Source organism: Sceloporus occidentalis, unplaced genomic scaffold, assembly GCF_023333645.1.
Source record: "Sceloporus occidentalis isolate IW3139 unplaced genomic scaffold, rSceOcc1.0.p SCAF_393, whole genome shotgun sequence".
Classification (NCBI taxonomy): Eukaryota; Metazoa; Chordata; class Lepidosauria; order Squamata; family Phrynosomatidae; genus Sceloporus; species Sceloporus occidentalis.
This window is the reverse complement of record NW_028317373.1, coordinates 338,074-352,331: the sequence shown is the minus strand read 5'-3', so window position 1 is coordinate 352,331 and position 14,258 is coordinate 338,074. Positions and strand designations below refer to the sequence as shown.

General features: G+C 36.1%; 1 protein-coding gene across 2 annotated transcripts in view; it reads left to right on the top strand.

The window, feature by feature from the left end:
- The window catches only part of LOC149273226 (neuroligin-4, X-linked-like), an 87,290-nt gene extending 73,863 nt beyond the window's left edge, over positions 1 to 13,427 (top strand). For both annotated transcript variants that reach the window (XM_089506575.1, XM_089506574.1), the window contains 2 exons: positions 6,035 to 6,824; positions 12,587 to 13,427. In XM_089506575.1, coding sequence (XP_089362701.1) covers positions 6,035 to 6,824; positions 12,587 to 13,427 — 1,631 coding nt within the window. The remainder of the gene's footprint in view (positions 1 to 6,034; positions 6,825 to 12,586) is intronic.
- The last annotated feature ends 831 nt before the right edge of the window (positions 13,428 to 14,258 follow it).

The following is a 14,258-nucleotide window of genomic DNA, read 5'->3' as shown; positions in this document are numbered from 1 at the left end:
TTTCTTTGTTTTTTCCTGGTTCAAGGGTTAATACGAGGTTAATGCGTACCGCTGCAGCTCCGGCGCCAGTAGTTTATATGTGCGTATCAGCAACCAGAGCCGGCCTTAAGTGTTCTGGCGCCCTGTGCGGACTACTCCTCTGGTGCCCCCCCCTGCCCCTTCTCACTGCCTCCCCCCCTGCCCCTTATCACTGCCTACCCCCCGCTGCCCCTTATCACTGCCTCCCCCCCTGCCCCTTATCACTATCTACCCCCCCTGCCCCTTATCACTATCTACCCCCCCTGCCCCTTATCACTATATCTACCCCCTATCCTTACTTACCTTGTTGCAGGAGTCCTGCGGTGGGAGCGGGAGGCGTCCGTCTTCCCGCTCTGCCGCGGTGCGCGCTTCACAGCTGAGCGCCAGAGAGACTGAGGGGCGCCGAGCGGTTGCTGAAAACTTCACAAGCAAACGCTCGGCGCCCCTGCCCGGGACTTAAACAAAAAAAAACCGGTGTTTTCATTTAACTTTATTTAACATCCTCCATGGAATGGAGCTTAAATAAAGTTACAAAAAAAACAAACGATGTTATAATTTAAGTCCCGGACAGCGCCCCTGTTGCCATGACGCCCTGTGCAGCCGCACAGGTCGCACACCCCTAAGGCCGGCCCTGTCAGCAACTCTATTGGTCGCCAGCAGGGGGCTGCATATCGGCATTCTGTCCGATAATATATTAGCCATATGTGGCGGTGTGCTCATTTTCATTTATTAATTATTTAAATAAAATATATTCCCATGATCCGCTGGTCTCCCTGCTGCAACAGTTAAATGTCCGCACTCACGGACATTAATTCTGTCGAACTTGCAAACTCTTTTTTTCTATTTATTTTGGTTTTTTTTTGTATTAAACTGTTAGACGAAAGGATCATGGGAATATATTTTATTTGAATAAATGCAAATGAGCACACTGCCACATATGGCTAATATATCTTCGGACAGAATGCTGCCCTCTGTTGGTTTTACATTCATGGGAATCAAAGTCGCTGGTACGGACATTTAACTTAGCAAATAACTTATTATTTAGATACATTGAGTAGCTTAATAAGTTATTATGCTACTCAATGTAAAACCAACAGAGGGCAGCATTCTGTCCGATTTTTTTTTCTTTATTCTGCATAGCAACTAGTGGTGAGGGGCCATGCGAGTGAGCCTATTGGTCGCTTGCACGGCCCTTTACCCTACGGATTTCTGCTCCCGTTATCCAACGCAGCATCGCAGGAGTTAACGGGAGCGGAAATCAGGAGTTAAAAAGGCCGTGCGAGTGAGCCTATTGGTCACCTGTAGGATCTTCCTCTGGCATCAACCAATTGGTTGATGCCAGAGGAAGACCCTGCAGGTGACCAATAGGCTCACTCGCACTGCCCTATAACCCCTGACGACGAACCTGCGGATTTCCGCTTCAGTCAACTCCCGCGATGCCGTGAAGATAAGGTAGGCTAGATGAGGGAAGGGACCGGGGAGATTAGTAGACAAAGACGAAGACGATCACGAAGATTCTTCGCGTGTGTCTTCGTCTTTGCCTACGTTTTACCTGCACTGTCTTCTCTTCTACGTGTCTTCGGAACGAACACGAAAACGCACTCTTCGTGTTCGTTTTCATGTTCGCCCAAAGACGAATGCACAAGCCTAGTTTAGACCAAGCCATACTTTTGTTTCTAACAATGGTGTTTAGTAGACGTGGCTAAGCTAGAATATGCAACACACATTTTAAAAAAGAAAGCACAATATTTTTAATCATTTTAATCTGGCTCTAGAAATTAAAACATGGTTAGACTACCCTTTAAAAGAGAAATAACTTTATATAACATATGGTGTTAAAATATCCTAAACCTATGTAATATAATTTTAGCACAATGCTTATCTAATCACTTCCCAAACAACTGATAATGTTTGTAGATGGAACATTTTATTACATTCACTTACAGTTTTCCTTTCCCTTTATTGACAGACCTGTGGGTGATAAGGTAATTTAAATCAACATATTTTTACAGGACTGTTATACATGACCTTAAACGCACCTCTGAAACATAATTGTGCTATGCATGGTGTTTTTGTGTGAAACACTTTGCATAGCAACTTAGAAACATAGAAATACAGAATTTGAAGGCATGATTTAAAAACTCAAACCTTAATCAGTTCTTGGTATTGTCTTGGTAAAATGATAGGCTGGATAATAAAATAAGGTAGTAGGAAAATAATATAGTGCGTGTTTCTAATTTTTTGTGTTAGCAAAATAAATTTTGGTAACTGAGCTGCCATAACTACTACTTATCTTCTCCAGACTAATGTAACATAATGTTTCCCACAACACAATTTTTGTCAATATATAATAAATACATAAATAAATGCTAAAACGTGCAAGTTCCATAATAGTCTATACTTAGAAACTCTAAAAGGTTTTTACACAAGTGTCCTGAACTCAAGGGGAATGTGCAGATTTTCAGGATCACTCTTATTCTACTATTTTTTTATGAGGTCAAGGGTTAAGTGGTATGTGCCAAACCCTAAATTACAATTTACATAAATTGATTTAAGATATAAGTTATAGACATGGGCAATAATAACAATTCACTACCACATAAAGTAAGCAACTTTAATTGAATAGAAAGCATAATCTCGCAGGAAAGCAGGAGAATAACAACATTCGAATAAACTAAACACTAAAATTATCAAAGTATTCGAAATGAACAACAATAGCAAGTTTGTATGAATCAAAACACTGAACAAGTACAATAATAGTCATGGAATTATATAAATGAACAACAATCAATATAATCATCAGCAAAGACAGTTATAAATTGAAAAATTAATGATTACTATATGTAGAATTCATAGCATGCCCCTGCCAGGTTCAGACTGCCAAACAAATAAACATATAACCTTCTGGAAGTCAGAGGATATGAAAGTTCTGACCCAGAATACTAAGAAACTACTTTTCTTACAATCCCAGCCAATCCATCCCACGTATCAGTAGAATAGGCTACAAGAAATATGAACTGATACTATACGATGCCAGTGCACAATTCCTGATGAGTAACTGCTTAGCGACCAGTCTGTCTGCCTTCTTGTAGTGCTTGGATGGTAAATATCAACACTTGCCCTACAATGATAATGATAGCCAATAAAGGTAGGCAATAGTGAGGAGATAAGGAGGTATTGGGGTGGGAGAGCCCATGCTCTCACTCACACTCGCTCATGTTCTTTCACACTACCAAATAATCTTTCACACTCTCACTCTCTTTCACATTCTCACTCACACTCTCTGATGTTCTCTCACACGCTCAATCACTCTCTTACACACTCTATCCCTATGTCTCCCTACCTTCTCCGTGTCCCTGTCTCATTTTGCGCAGGTCCACTTCTTCTCTTGCATCTTCTTGTTTTTCTGTCGCCTTTCTTCGGTTTTCTTTTTTCTTCCGCTTTTCCCCGGTATCAGCTTTGTTAACTGGGCCTCCCAGAGCAGTTCTGCAAAAGGGCAGAGCCTCTGCACACACCTTCTCCCCTAATTAGAGGGACAGGGTAGAGGCTGTCCCTGCGGTGTGTCAGAGGCCAGAATAATTCATACAGATCCACAGAGAAAGAGAAATGTTTCTGCATGTCTCTCCCTTTTTTTTTTTTCTTTTTCAAATCTGCATTATTCTGGCCTCACGGAGTACCTCTACAAAAGGGAAGAGCCATGGGGGCAGCCTTTACCTTGTTTCTCAAAAGAAGAAACAGCTGCAAAGAAAGACACAGAAGTGGTTGGCAGAAAAGGAAAGGAGAAATTGAGAGAGAGCATGAGATAGAGTGAGTGAGAGAGCCTGAGTAGGAATGTAAGTTAGAGTAATGACAGAGTGTGAAGGAGTGAAAAAGCAACAAAAAACGCTGACAATGATAGCTGAGCATACCAATTGGTGCTTTCTTCACTGGTATATCACAGTTAAAATCACTGTTTAAACATAGCTGACAGTTCAAAAAATGTAGGGTGACAGTAATAAATATGCAAGTTTAACACTGCCACATGCATTCACTTGACCATTAGCAAACAGAATCAAACAATTTTGCTTTTTTATACTCCATCATATTCAAAACACCTCTACGTGGCACCATATGCAAATGAACCACTTCCATGAAAAGTAACAAATCTGCATATATTACCTAAAGGTCATGTCAGAAATCAAGGATCAAACGTATTATATCTTTTACTTTGATTTATACATTTGCATCTTTAAACCCATAACCAATTAATTCTTAAATGAAGCATGAAGGCAGAATAATGTTTATATGAACTTAAATCTCCTCAATTTATTCACTAGTTTGTTCATGATAATAGTCAAATTTTGAGGGGTACTGAAGACTATAAGTAAGCCCTGGCTTTTGAATGCAGAATGGAGCAGCTTTCGGCTAGTTAGGTGTTTTATATAGATCCATGGAAATTTAAACAGTATGACTTGATGACAACTCACCCTTACAATGAATATTTGTGTTTATGCTGCTCTTTCCTAAAACATTTATTTCTAAAAAAAATATTATTTCCCCATCTCCCAGTGTTTTCTCTTATGACCTAGTTTCCATTCCGTGTGCCCCAGTGCCCAATGCCCTTCTTTCAACTGCCTCTATGCTCTTTACCTAGTATCTTGGAGGCCCCAATTTCACCAAGTAATTGGCCCCAATTTCACCAAGTAACATGTCCCACAGTGCCACCTTTGCCCCCAAACATCTTGTGAGTGCCTACTTTGCCCCCAAAAATGTGAATCGTTACTCCACAGAACATGTTTCCACTGCTCCAGAGTCCAGTGGTGGAGTGCTTTGCACAACTCAATCTGATGCTTGGCATTGTACATGCATGACTTGCATGAGCGGCCCTGGAAACCCAGTCCATGAAGCTCCCGCCACATGTGCTGATATTAATACCAGTGGAAGTTTGGAATGCACTCGTTGAAAAGAATAAAAAGAGGACAATTTACACATGGACAAGGGCAATGGCTTTATGTGGTCTTCCACTTTGTAGCTGAGTTGCTGCTGTTCCTAAATGCTTCCACTTTCCAATAATACCACTTACAGTTAACTGTGAAATATCTAGCAGGGATGAAATTTCACAAACTGACTTATTATAAAGGTGGCATAGATATATGGTTATATTTCTATGTATATTATCTAGGAATCAACCTGCAAGCACTCGCATGACAACTCGCAAGCTGTAGGATGGTGATTTGTAAGCAGTCATATGACCACTTGCAAGCTTTAAGCAGCACTCGGGAGCAACACTCGAGCACTTTCAAAGGCAATGCCTTTCAGTAAATTAGCAAATTGTCATATGATTTGGATTTTGTACTTATGATATGCCAAATCACTTTGGTAAAGATAATCCTATGACTCCACTGACAACCTAACTTTTAGTAATTCTACCTGACTGTGAGAAACATACTGTTATTACTGTCAATTTGATTAAACAAAACTAATATTAATACCGTGAAGAGTACATTTGAAATTAAAGGTGACTAAAATAGTCTCAATAAACTATCTTTTAAACAAACCAAAATGACACAGTAAACGCTATTATCTGCATTGATTTTAACTTTTGTTATAATTACTTAAATGCATTCTAGGAGGACACAATTCACAATGCAATTTTCAATGTTCCTTTCAAAAGAGAAAGAAGTGTCAATTACATGGACAAGAGGACATGATTGCCTGTGACTTTGAGGATTTTTATATAAATATGATCATTTCTACATTATGCAAATACCATAAATGTATTTAAGCATCCATTCATTTCTGGACTTTAGAATTAAGCAGATGAGAGTTTACAGTGCAGTTAAATGCTACCCTGGAAATAAGTGAGAATTGTACCAGTTAAGGGAACGTGATTCTCCTGTTAAATATTATTCTAGTTACGGCTCGGATTTAGATTATAGAGACACAATGTATGTATAGTCTACTTAGTAAATGCTGCATTGTTTTTTTTTTTACTTTTAAGGTTTTTCATTTGAATTTGTAAATTTTGCACCTGCAGGTTTGTTCCAGAAAGCAATCATACAAAGTGGAACAGCCTTATCCAGCTGGGCAGTGAACTACCAGCCTGCCAAATATACTAGGATATTGGCAGATAAAGTGGGCTGTGACATGTTGGATACTATTGACTTAGTTGAATGCCTTCGAGAGAAGAACTACAAAGAACTCATTCAACAATCCATCACCCCAGCCACGTACCACATTGCATTTGGACCAGTCATTGATGGTGATGTCATTCCAGATGACCCTCAGATTCTCATGGAACAAGGGGAGTTCCTTAACTATGATATTATGCTTGGAGTGAATCAAGGAGAAGGTTTAAAATTTGTTGATGGTATGGTAGATAATGAAGATGGCGTTTCTCCAAGTGACTTTGACTTTTCAGTGTCCAACTTTGTAGACAATCTCTATGGTTACCCCGAGGGAAAAGACACACTTAGGGAAACTATTAAATTCATGTACACTGATTGGGCTGACAAAGAAAACCCTGAAACAAGAAGGAAGACTTTGGTAGCACTTTTCACAGATCACCAGTGGGTGGCTCCTGCTGTTGCAACAGCTGACTTACATGCTCGATATGGTTCTCCAACATACTTTTATGCATTCTACCACCATTGCCAAAGTGAAATGAAACCAACTTGGGCTGATTCTGCTCACGGTGATGAAGTCCCATATGTGTTTGGCATCCCTATGATTGGACCCACAGAACTCTTTAACTGTAATTTCTCAAAGAATGATGTCATGCTTAGTGCAGTTGTTATGACATATTGGACAAATTTTGCCAAAACCGGGTAAGTCTTCCTTGCATTATTTTCTGCTGTTAGTCAGTACATGTTCAAGGAATATAGGCCAATACCTTTTTAAATCTTTATTTGTGAGCTGTTGCTTTGTGCAGAAAATTTAGTTCTAATAAGGTTCTGCATAATCTTTAAATGTATTTCTTTTTAAGGCAATTTCTCTTGCCAGTATTTAACACAGTTGGGAGAAAGACATGTATTAAACAATCTACTGCTTACCGTATTTTACATTTTATATATATTATTCTATAGCATTATAGTATCCAATATTTAGTGGATTTTTGTAACTGAAGGTAACATTTTATTGTATAAATAAACAAGAAGCATTTAATCATATATTTGTTTTTTAACGGGCTCGGCATTGCAAAAAAAGTGAATTTTTTCCCTTGTTTTTATGTCTAAAAGCCAATATCTCTGTCATTAAAGCAAAGGCTTTGCAGAGGCTAATGCTAGTTACGACCATTATATACCATCAACAGCTCAATAGAGCCCTTTTGATGATAAATAAATACATAAAAAATAGAATGCTTGATGCTGGAATGATTCTTAAGGGCTAATAGTATTAATGGGAAAATAGCAATTTGGTTTGAAGGAGTTAAATAAGATACACAAGTCAACATCTACTGACTTTAAGAAGTCATAGGTATTGTAAAAATGAAAGCATGTATTTTTAGTGATACATTTAATTAAATATTTATCTGCTGTATGCCTCTGGGTGTGTAAATAATCATAGTATAAAAATACTAGGATATAGTCAATTTCCTTGCTACACATGATCTGTAGTGAAACCCTCCCTGATCTAAGACAATGTATCAATCTACATCTTCAATTCATTCTTACTGAATACACAACCCTTTAACATCTACGACAACTACGTTTCTCTCCTCTAGGAGGATTCCATACAATTAGGAGAAGAGACTCCTCTCATATAAAAGGCATACAACTGTTGCAATTGTGGGTCACCCTGAGCAGGGCTTAAAGCACTGGTCTAAGCATAGTCCAACAACTGCACAATTTCCACTGGGCTATGACTTTTATATATGAAGCACGTTATATTAACTTAAAAACTATTTATTTTTTTATCACACTCACATTACATAACCCTATAATCCAGTAATGGAGTAATATAAGTAAAATGTACTGTCTGGAACACTTTAGAATAAAACATTCTAAAATTCTAAATATATATTCTAATATATATTTATCAAATGAGTTGCATGGGTAAATGATTAATGCAGAGTAGTACCATAGTTTAAACACTAGATGGTAATGTGGCTCACCGAATTGTGTTCAGGATTGTAATAATCATTCTTAAAGGTTCAATTTATGTAAATGCACTGCTTACTACTAACATATTTAATACAATTGGGTACTATAGGCAAACTATTGGTAACACAAATGCAGAAAGCAAAATATCTCAAGAATTATTTTTTTAATGGGGCAACATACATAATATTTTTAACATTCGCTGAAATTCATATACTTAGATAGATGACAGATAGATAGATCGATAGATAGATCGATAGATAGATAGAAATTATCAGGCAGACAAATTGCGTATGTGATTGAATGGTAAAAGGTGACAAATTTAAATGATTCTAAAGATATAAGTAATCTGTCTTATTATTCAATTGTAAGCACAATAAACGAAAAGCAATATCAAAAGAACAGAAAATCATTAAGACTAAAATAATAGTATATAATTATATATCAATGCTACAATCAAAGTGCATAGTGTCAATCCATCTCAATACAATACCTTCAATACAAAGAGAGAGATCTGCTTTGTAATCAGATCATTAACTCTATTGAGGTCAGTCTATAACATTCAGTGTATGTGCCATGGAACCGTAAGAAGTTGAATGCCAAGATATGATGTTATAACTCTGCAGACAAGATGGCGTGGAGGTAAATGGGGCTTCGCTGTGGGTTAGGTGTATTGTGGCCCCCAGCAATGCACCACTGGCTCTGAAGAGTTAAGAAATGCATTGAATTTGTAGTCATAAAATATAAGTACTTTAAATAAAACAGAGGAAATCTATAAAATGGTAGGTGGAAGTCTGAATACTAAAAATCAGTTGACAAAGCATCATGGATCACATAACATTGGTAAGCTGGGAGGACTAACTGACAAATTGGTACCATTTATAGCATATTAAATAGCTCACTTCATATCATTCAGATATCACATTAAAATGGTAGTTCACTCTCGAGCTCCTTACTATGAAATGAAGTACTTAACCTATCATACCTCTGCAAATAATTCTTCAAGCCTGTAGTGTTTTAAGCAATTTAGACAGGCTAGCTGATATTAAAAATAATTCTATAGTTGCATTTGTAATTGAGACAATCAGATTATAATAATGATTAGAAGGGCTAAATTTGAGCAAGTATGGCCCTCAGTGATACCCGGCAATTAGCGACCTGGCTAAGTCTCTCTTACAGTAGAGATTATATACAGAAGTTTATCCATGCAATTCTGTTTTTAGGGGGAAAAGCTTGAGAGTTTACTGTTATTAGGCATATTCTGGCCTAACCCAACTAGGCTCATGCCCCCATGTTGGGCGACCAGGGTACCTGAAATGCCACTTCTTAATAGGCTAGTTAAAAGGGAGATCACTGATTAACACTATGAAGAGCTGTGATGAGTTGGCCCATTCCTCCATAGTTCCTTTGAGAGCCGCACTTCCTTTATTGCCCAGTAGAAGGGATAGCGGCACGGAGGGGCAACAGGCGACACTGCACTGGGTTAGGCCTAGGGCAGGGCCAAAGATAAACATGCCACTGTTTGCTGTCTCTTTAAATTCACATTAATAATACATATTATTATTATTAGTATATTAGTTTGTATCATGTAGTTCCAGACTAATAAATAAACACTCTGTTAAAAGCACAGGCACTATGTTAAGCAACTGGACATTGCCACAGGACTATATAAAATCTTTAGAAGCATGTTGGTGAAATATTTAATTATATTTATGCACCAATGTTTGCGAGCATGCAACTTAATTAAAACATATCTTTCCTATTTCCCAGATCCTACATTTTACAGTTGAGAACACGAAACAGACCAATGTAATGTGTTAATGGATTTAAATATACAATATAGGTATTCCATTCATGCTCGCTGGTGAGCAGGAGATGTGATCAATGCATTCCCTGCAACCAAATAGCTGGAGGCTGCAAAGAAAGCAAATGCATAGAGGGGATTCTGGTCAATCCTGCTTTGGATGTGCATGCAAATAAATAAACAAGCATTAAAAGGGACACTCCAGTCACTTTTTAAGTAACTTAATATGCATTAACTTAAATAAAGTAAATACATTAAATAAAATTAAACGACTTACCGACAGCTTGTGCGACTTATTGTTTGCTTGAGGTTCTTAGAAAAGCGAGCAGGATAAAAAAAAATAACAGCAAAAACTGAGAGAGAATGAATGTGATAAAAATATTTAACCCTAGAGTACCAGCTATATAAGTAGTATATAGCTAGCTCAAAAGGACTTTAGTCCCCTTTTGAACCCCCAATATATCTCAACACCTAAGTGTAAGCGAGCTGTAATTATTTTTTATATATATATATATATATATAAAGCCAACTCATATTTGCACTTGCCAAAAAAATGATATATATATATTAATTTTTTATCAAGTACAAATATGAGTTTAACTTTAGTAAATTGGATAAAGAGATATTTATTTTCTGATATTTTGTGAATTTGCAGCATGCTCATATGTACTGCTTTGTGTACTAACCTTGATCTGGCATCATTTTGTTACAGTACATTTTTAAATTTCTGCCTGCATCGTGTTTTTCTATAACCTTGAGTCTTTTGCATTGAATTAAAATTAAAGGCAAACTCAATGTTTCACTAGGGGACTGTAAATCTTTCCAATGAAGGTTTTAATGGCAGCATTAGGCTTTCCAAACTGCAGCCCTACTGCAGTGCAGTGTGCAGACTGCACCATTATAAAAAAAGATTGCAGTGACATCGGAATTATAATGCTAAGAAATGTAACACTATGGACGTTGGATTTTACCTTTATTATAGTAAACAATCAAACGGACATAATGAAGAATATCACAAAGGCAAAAAGAAATAGCTAATTTGTGTATTCAATATCACAATTTTAAAAAAATGAAAAGATAATTGCTTTTCCTGCAGTGTAGATGACTTAAATAATGAAAATGGTTATTATAATTTTTTTAAATTTTTTTATTTATTAAAGTGAGTGTGCATGTCAGTTGGGGGAGCAATATATATATATATATATATATATATATATATATATTCTTCTTAAATAAAACCGTTAAGTTATGTGCACTTAATATTTCTGTTAGTTCATGCTGAGGTAATTTAACAGATTAAATCTCTTCTGTGTTCCTATTATCTTTATCGCTGAGGGCTGGAGGTGCCACAAAGAAAACATAGTGACAGTGGATGCTCCTCCATAGGAGCACATGCGCACGTGAACCCCCAAGCACAAAAGGAAAAGAAAAATTAACAAAACTCATCAAAAATCCATTTTAATCAAAATTAAATAGAAATAATAAGTGTGTTATAATAAACAATGTTTATCATAATACACTTATTATTTCTATTTAATTTAGATTAAAATGGATCGTTGATGAATTTTGCAAATTCCTGTCCCCTCCTCTCCCCTGATGTAGCCTGCCTACACAAGAAAGAGCTATGAACAGCCAAAAAGATTAACTTTTGATTATAATAAATGAGCTACATGAGGAAATGTATCTTAGATTTACGTTATTATTCAATAAGTTGCTCATTTATGTTGAGTGCTACAGGTAGCTTTTGTAAGGATGGAGGAGGAGAAGACAAATTAGGACAGGTTATTGATTACATCATGTTGGTTCCATCACTCTGACACACTTATCTCAGCTTCCATGTGGTGAACCTTTAAATTAAATATCTCCAAAACAAGTGCACTGGTTCCTAAACACAAACCACAAGCTGTAGATCATTTTAATTAATTAATTAATCAGCTGTAGCTGCTAAAAGTAAAAGCCGCGTTGGCTATTGTTGCCATTTCAAAGACAAATTCTTTTTCTCGGACTCAAGATTGTAAACTGACAAGCTTAGAGCTGGACATAGAAAACCCTTAAACACAGAACTGTTATAATTCTACACTGTTTCTAAAAATATTGCCATAAATAATTTTTTTTAAATTTGCAAACCAATTGTAAAAATATGTTATTATTTTTCTGCACCTTAAGCAAACAATTTTTATATAGTGTATATCTATCGGGAATGACACTTTATTATTATGGCAAATTATTTCAATATTTATATATACTGTATATATGTGTATTTATATATATATATATATATATATATATATAAATATTCATATGTATTCTATATAGACTTTTCATATATTTGTATATTACATTTTGTAGGGGTTTGTAGGAATTTTATGATTTATAGTTACATTATTTTTATTCTTTATTCAAACTAAACAGGATATTGTAAGAGAAGAAAGTATGTGAAGTACTGTCCATTTACTATGCTTATCAAATAAACAAATTATTGGTTAATTTAATACTATTATACTATTAGAATATTATATTCTAATAGTATTATATTCTAATACTATTAGAATATAATATTTTAAAGCATACAATGTGAGGTGTAAACTCTTAATGCTATTCAAATGAATTTCTAAAAAACAAAAAAAACAAAAACCCTTATTACTCGTAATCTTCAATTCATTTTTACTTTTCTTCTTTTTTTTAGTGATCCAAATAAACCAGTCCCACAAGACACAAAGTTCATCCATACAAAGCCCAATCGATTTGAAGAAGTTGCATGGTCCAAATATGATCCAAAGGATCAACTCTATTTACATATTGGCTTAAAACCAAGAGTAAGGGATCACTACAGAGCAACAAAGGTGGCTTTCTGGCTGGAATTGGTACCACATTTACATAACCTGAATGAAATCTTCCAGTATGTGTCAACAACCACTAAGGTGCCTCCTCCTGATATGACATCCTTTCCTTATGTCACAAGAAGGTCACCTGTTAAATCAAGGGCTACCACAAAACGTCCTGCTATGACACCAGCAAATAATCCTAAAGAAACTCAAAAAACTGTTTTGGGAGAAAGTACTATTATTACAGAAGACAAGCGAGATTACTCAACAGAACTTAGTGTTACAATTGCTGTTGGAGCATCCCTCTTGTTTCTTAACATTCTGGCCTTTGCTGCTTTATACTACAAAAAAGATAAAAGGCGTCATGAGACACACAGACGCCCAAGTCCTCAAAGGAATACAACAAACGACATAGCTCATATACAAAATGAAGAAATAATGTCATTGCAGATGAAACAGCTGGAGCATGACCATGAGTGTGAGGCCTTGCAGGCGCATGATACTTTACGGCTAACCTGTCCACCCGACTACACCCTCACACTAAGGAGGTCTCCAGATGACATTCCTCTCATGACTCCAAATACTATTACAATGATTCCGAATACACTAACAGGAATGCAACCCCTGCATACCTTTAATACCTTTAGTGGAGGCCAAAATAGTACTAATTTACCCCATGGGCATTCTACCACTCGGGTATAGCTTTGCCACTTTTGCAGCCACTTGAAGAAAACAAAAACAAACAGAATATTCATCAAGATGTAAGAAGGAGTTATTTTCTTACTCATTTTATCCAGGCTAGAGGATGTATCCAATATCTATAAAGAACAGCCCAAAACATGAAACGTGTAAATACTCTTATGATGTTACTTATGAATTTATCCCTGCTAGATGAAGAGCTACACTTTCTGGACATTCTCTTTACAGTGAATGGATGTTTCCTCAATCATACATGACAAAAACAGGTTGCTTTGGAAGATGTTAATTATCAATCTGCTTTGTTTTTGTTTTCTAAGCTCTCTATGTGCCATAAAATGAATGGCCCTTGGTCAAACAAGTAAATATATTAAGCTTTTTTTATGAAGCTACACATTACGATGGAAACTATTTAAAATAAAAAGAGGGACTGACTATGCAGAATAAATGTTCTGACAAGGAAGGCAAATGCCATTACGAACTGTATTTAAAGAAAAAAATATTTGTAAAAAATGTAAATAGCTGTGAGTTAAAAATTATCTTTTATCGATGTTTTAAGTTTAAAACAAAATAACTTTTAGAAAAATTGTGCTTTTAGTTGTTACCTATGTGTATATACATTAGTCAAGACCCATCTCTGTTGCCTCCAGAATAAGAAAGAGTTTTCTTCTTAATAACCTATCCTTGAGAAGGTTTGGAATTTTTTAACCTTATTCATTTGTAGGAAAAACTGCAAGTTCACTTGAAGATGACATTTTGAATATGTTAACAAAAAAGTTACCTTTTGAGGTTCTACAAATGCATGTTCAATTTAATCTGACAAGCTGATTATTATTA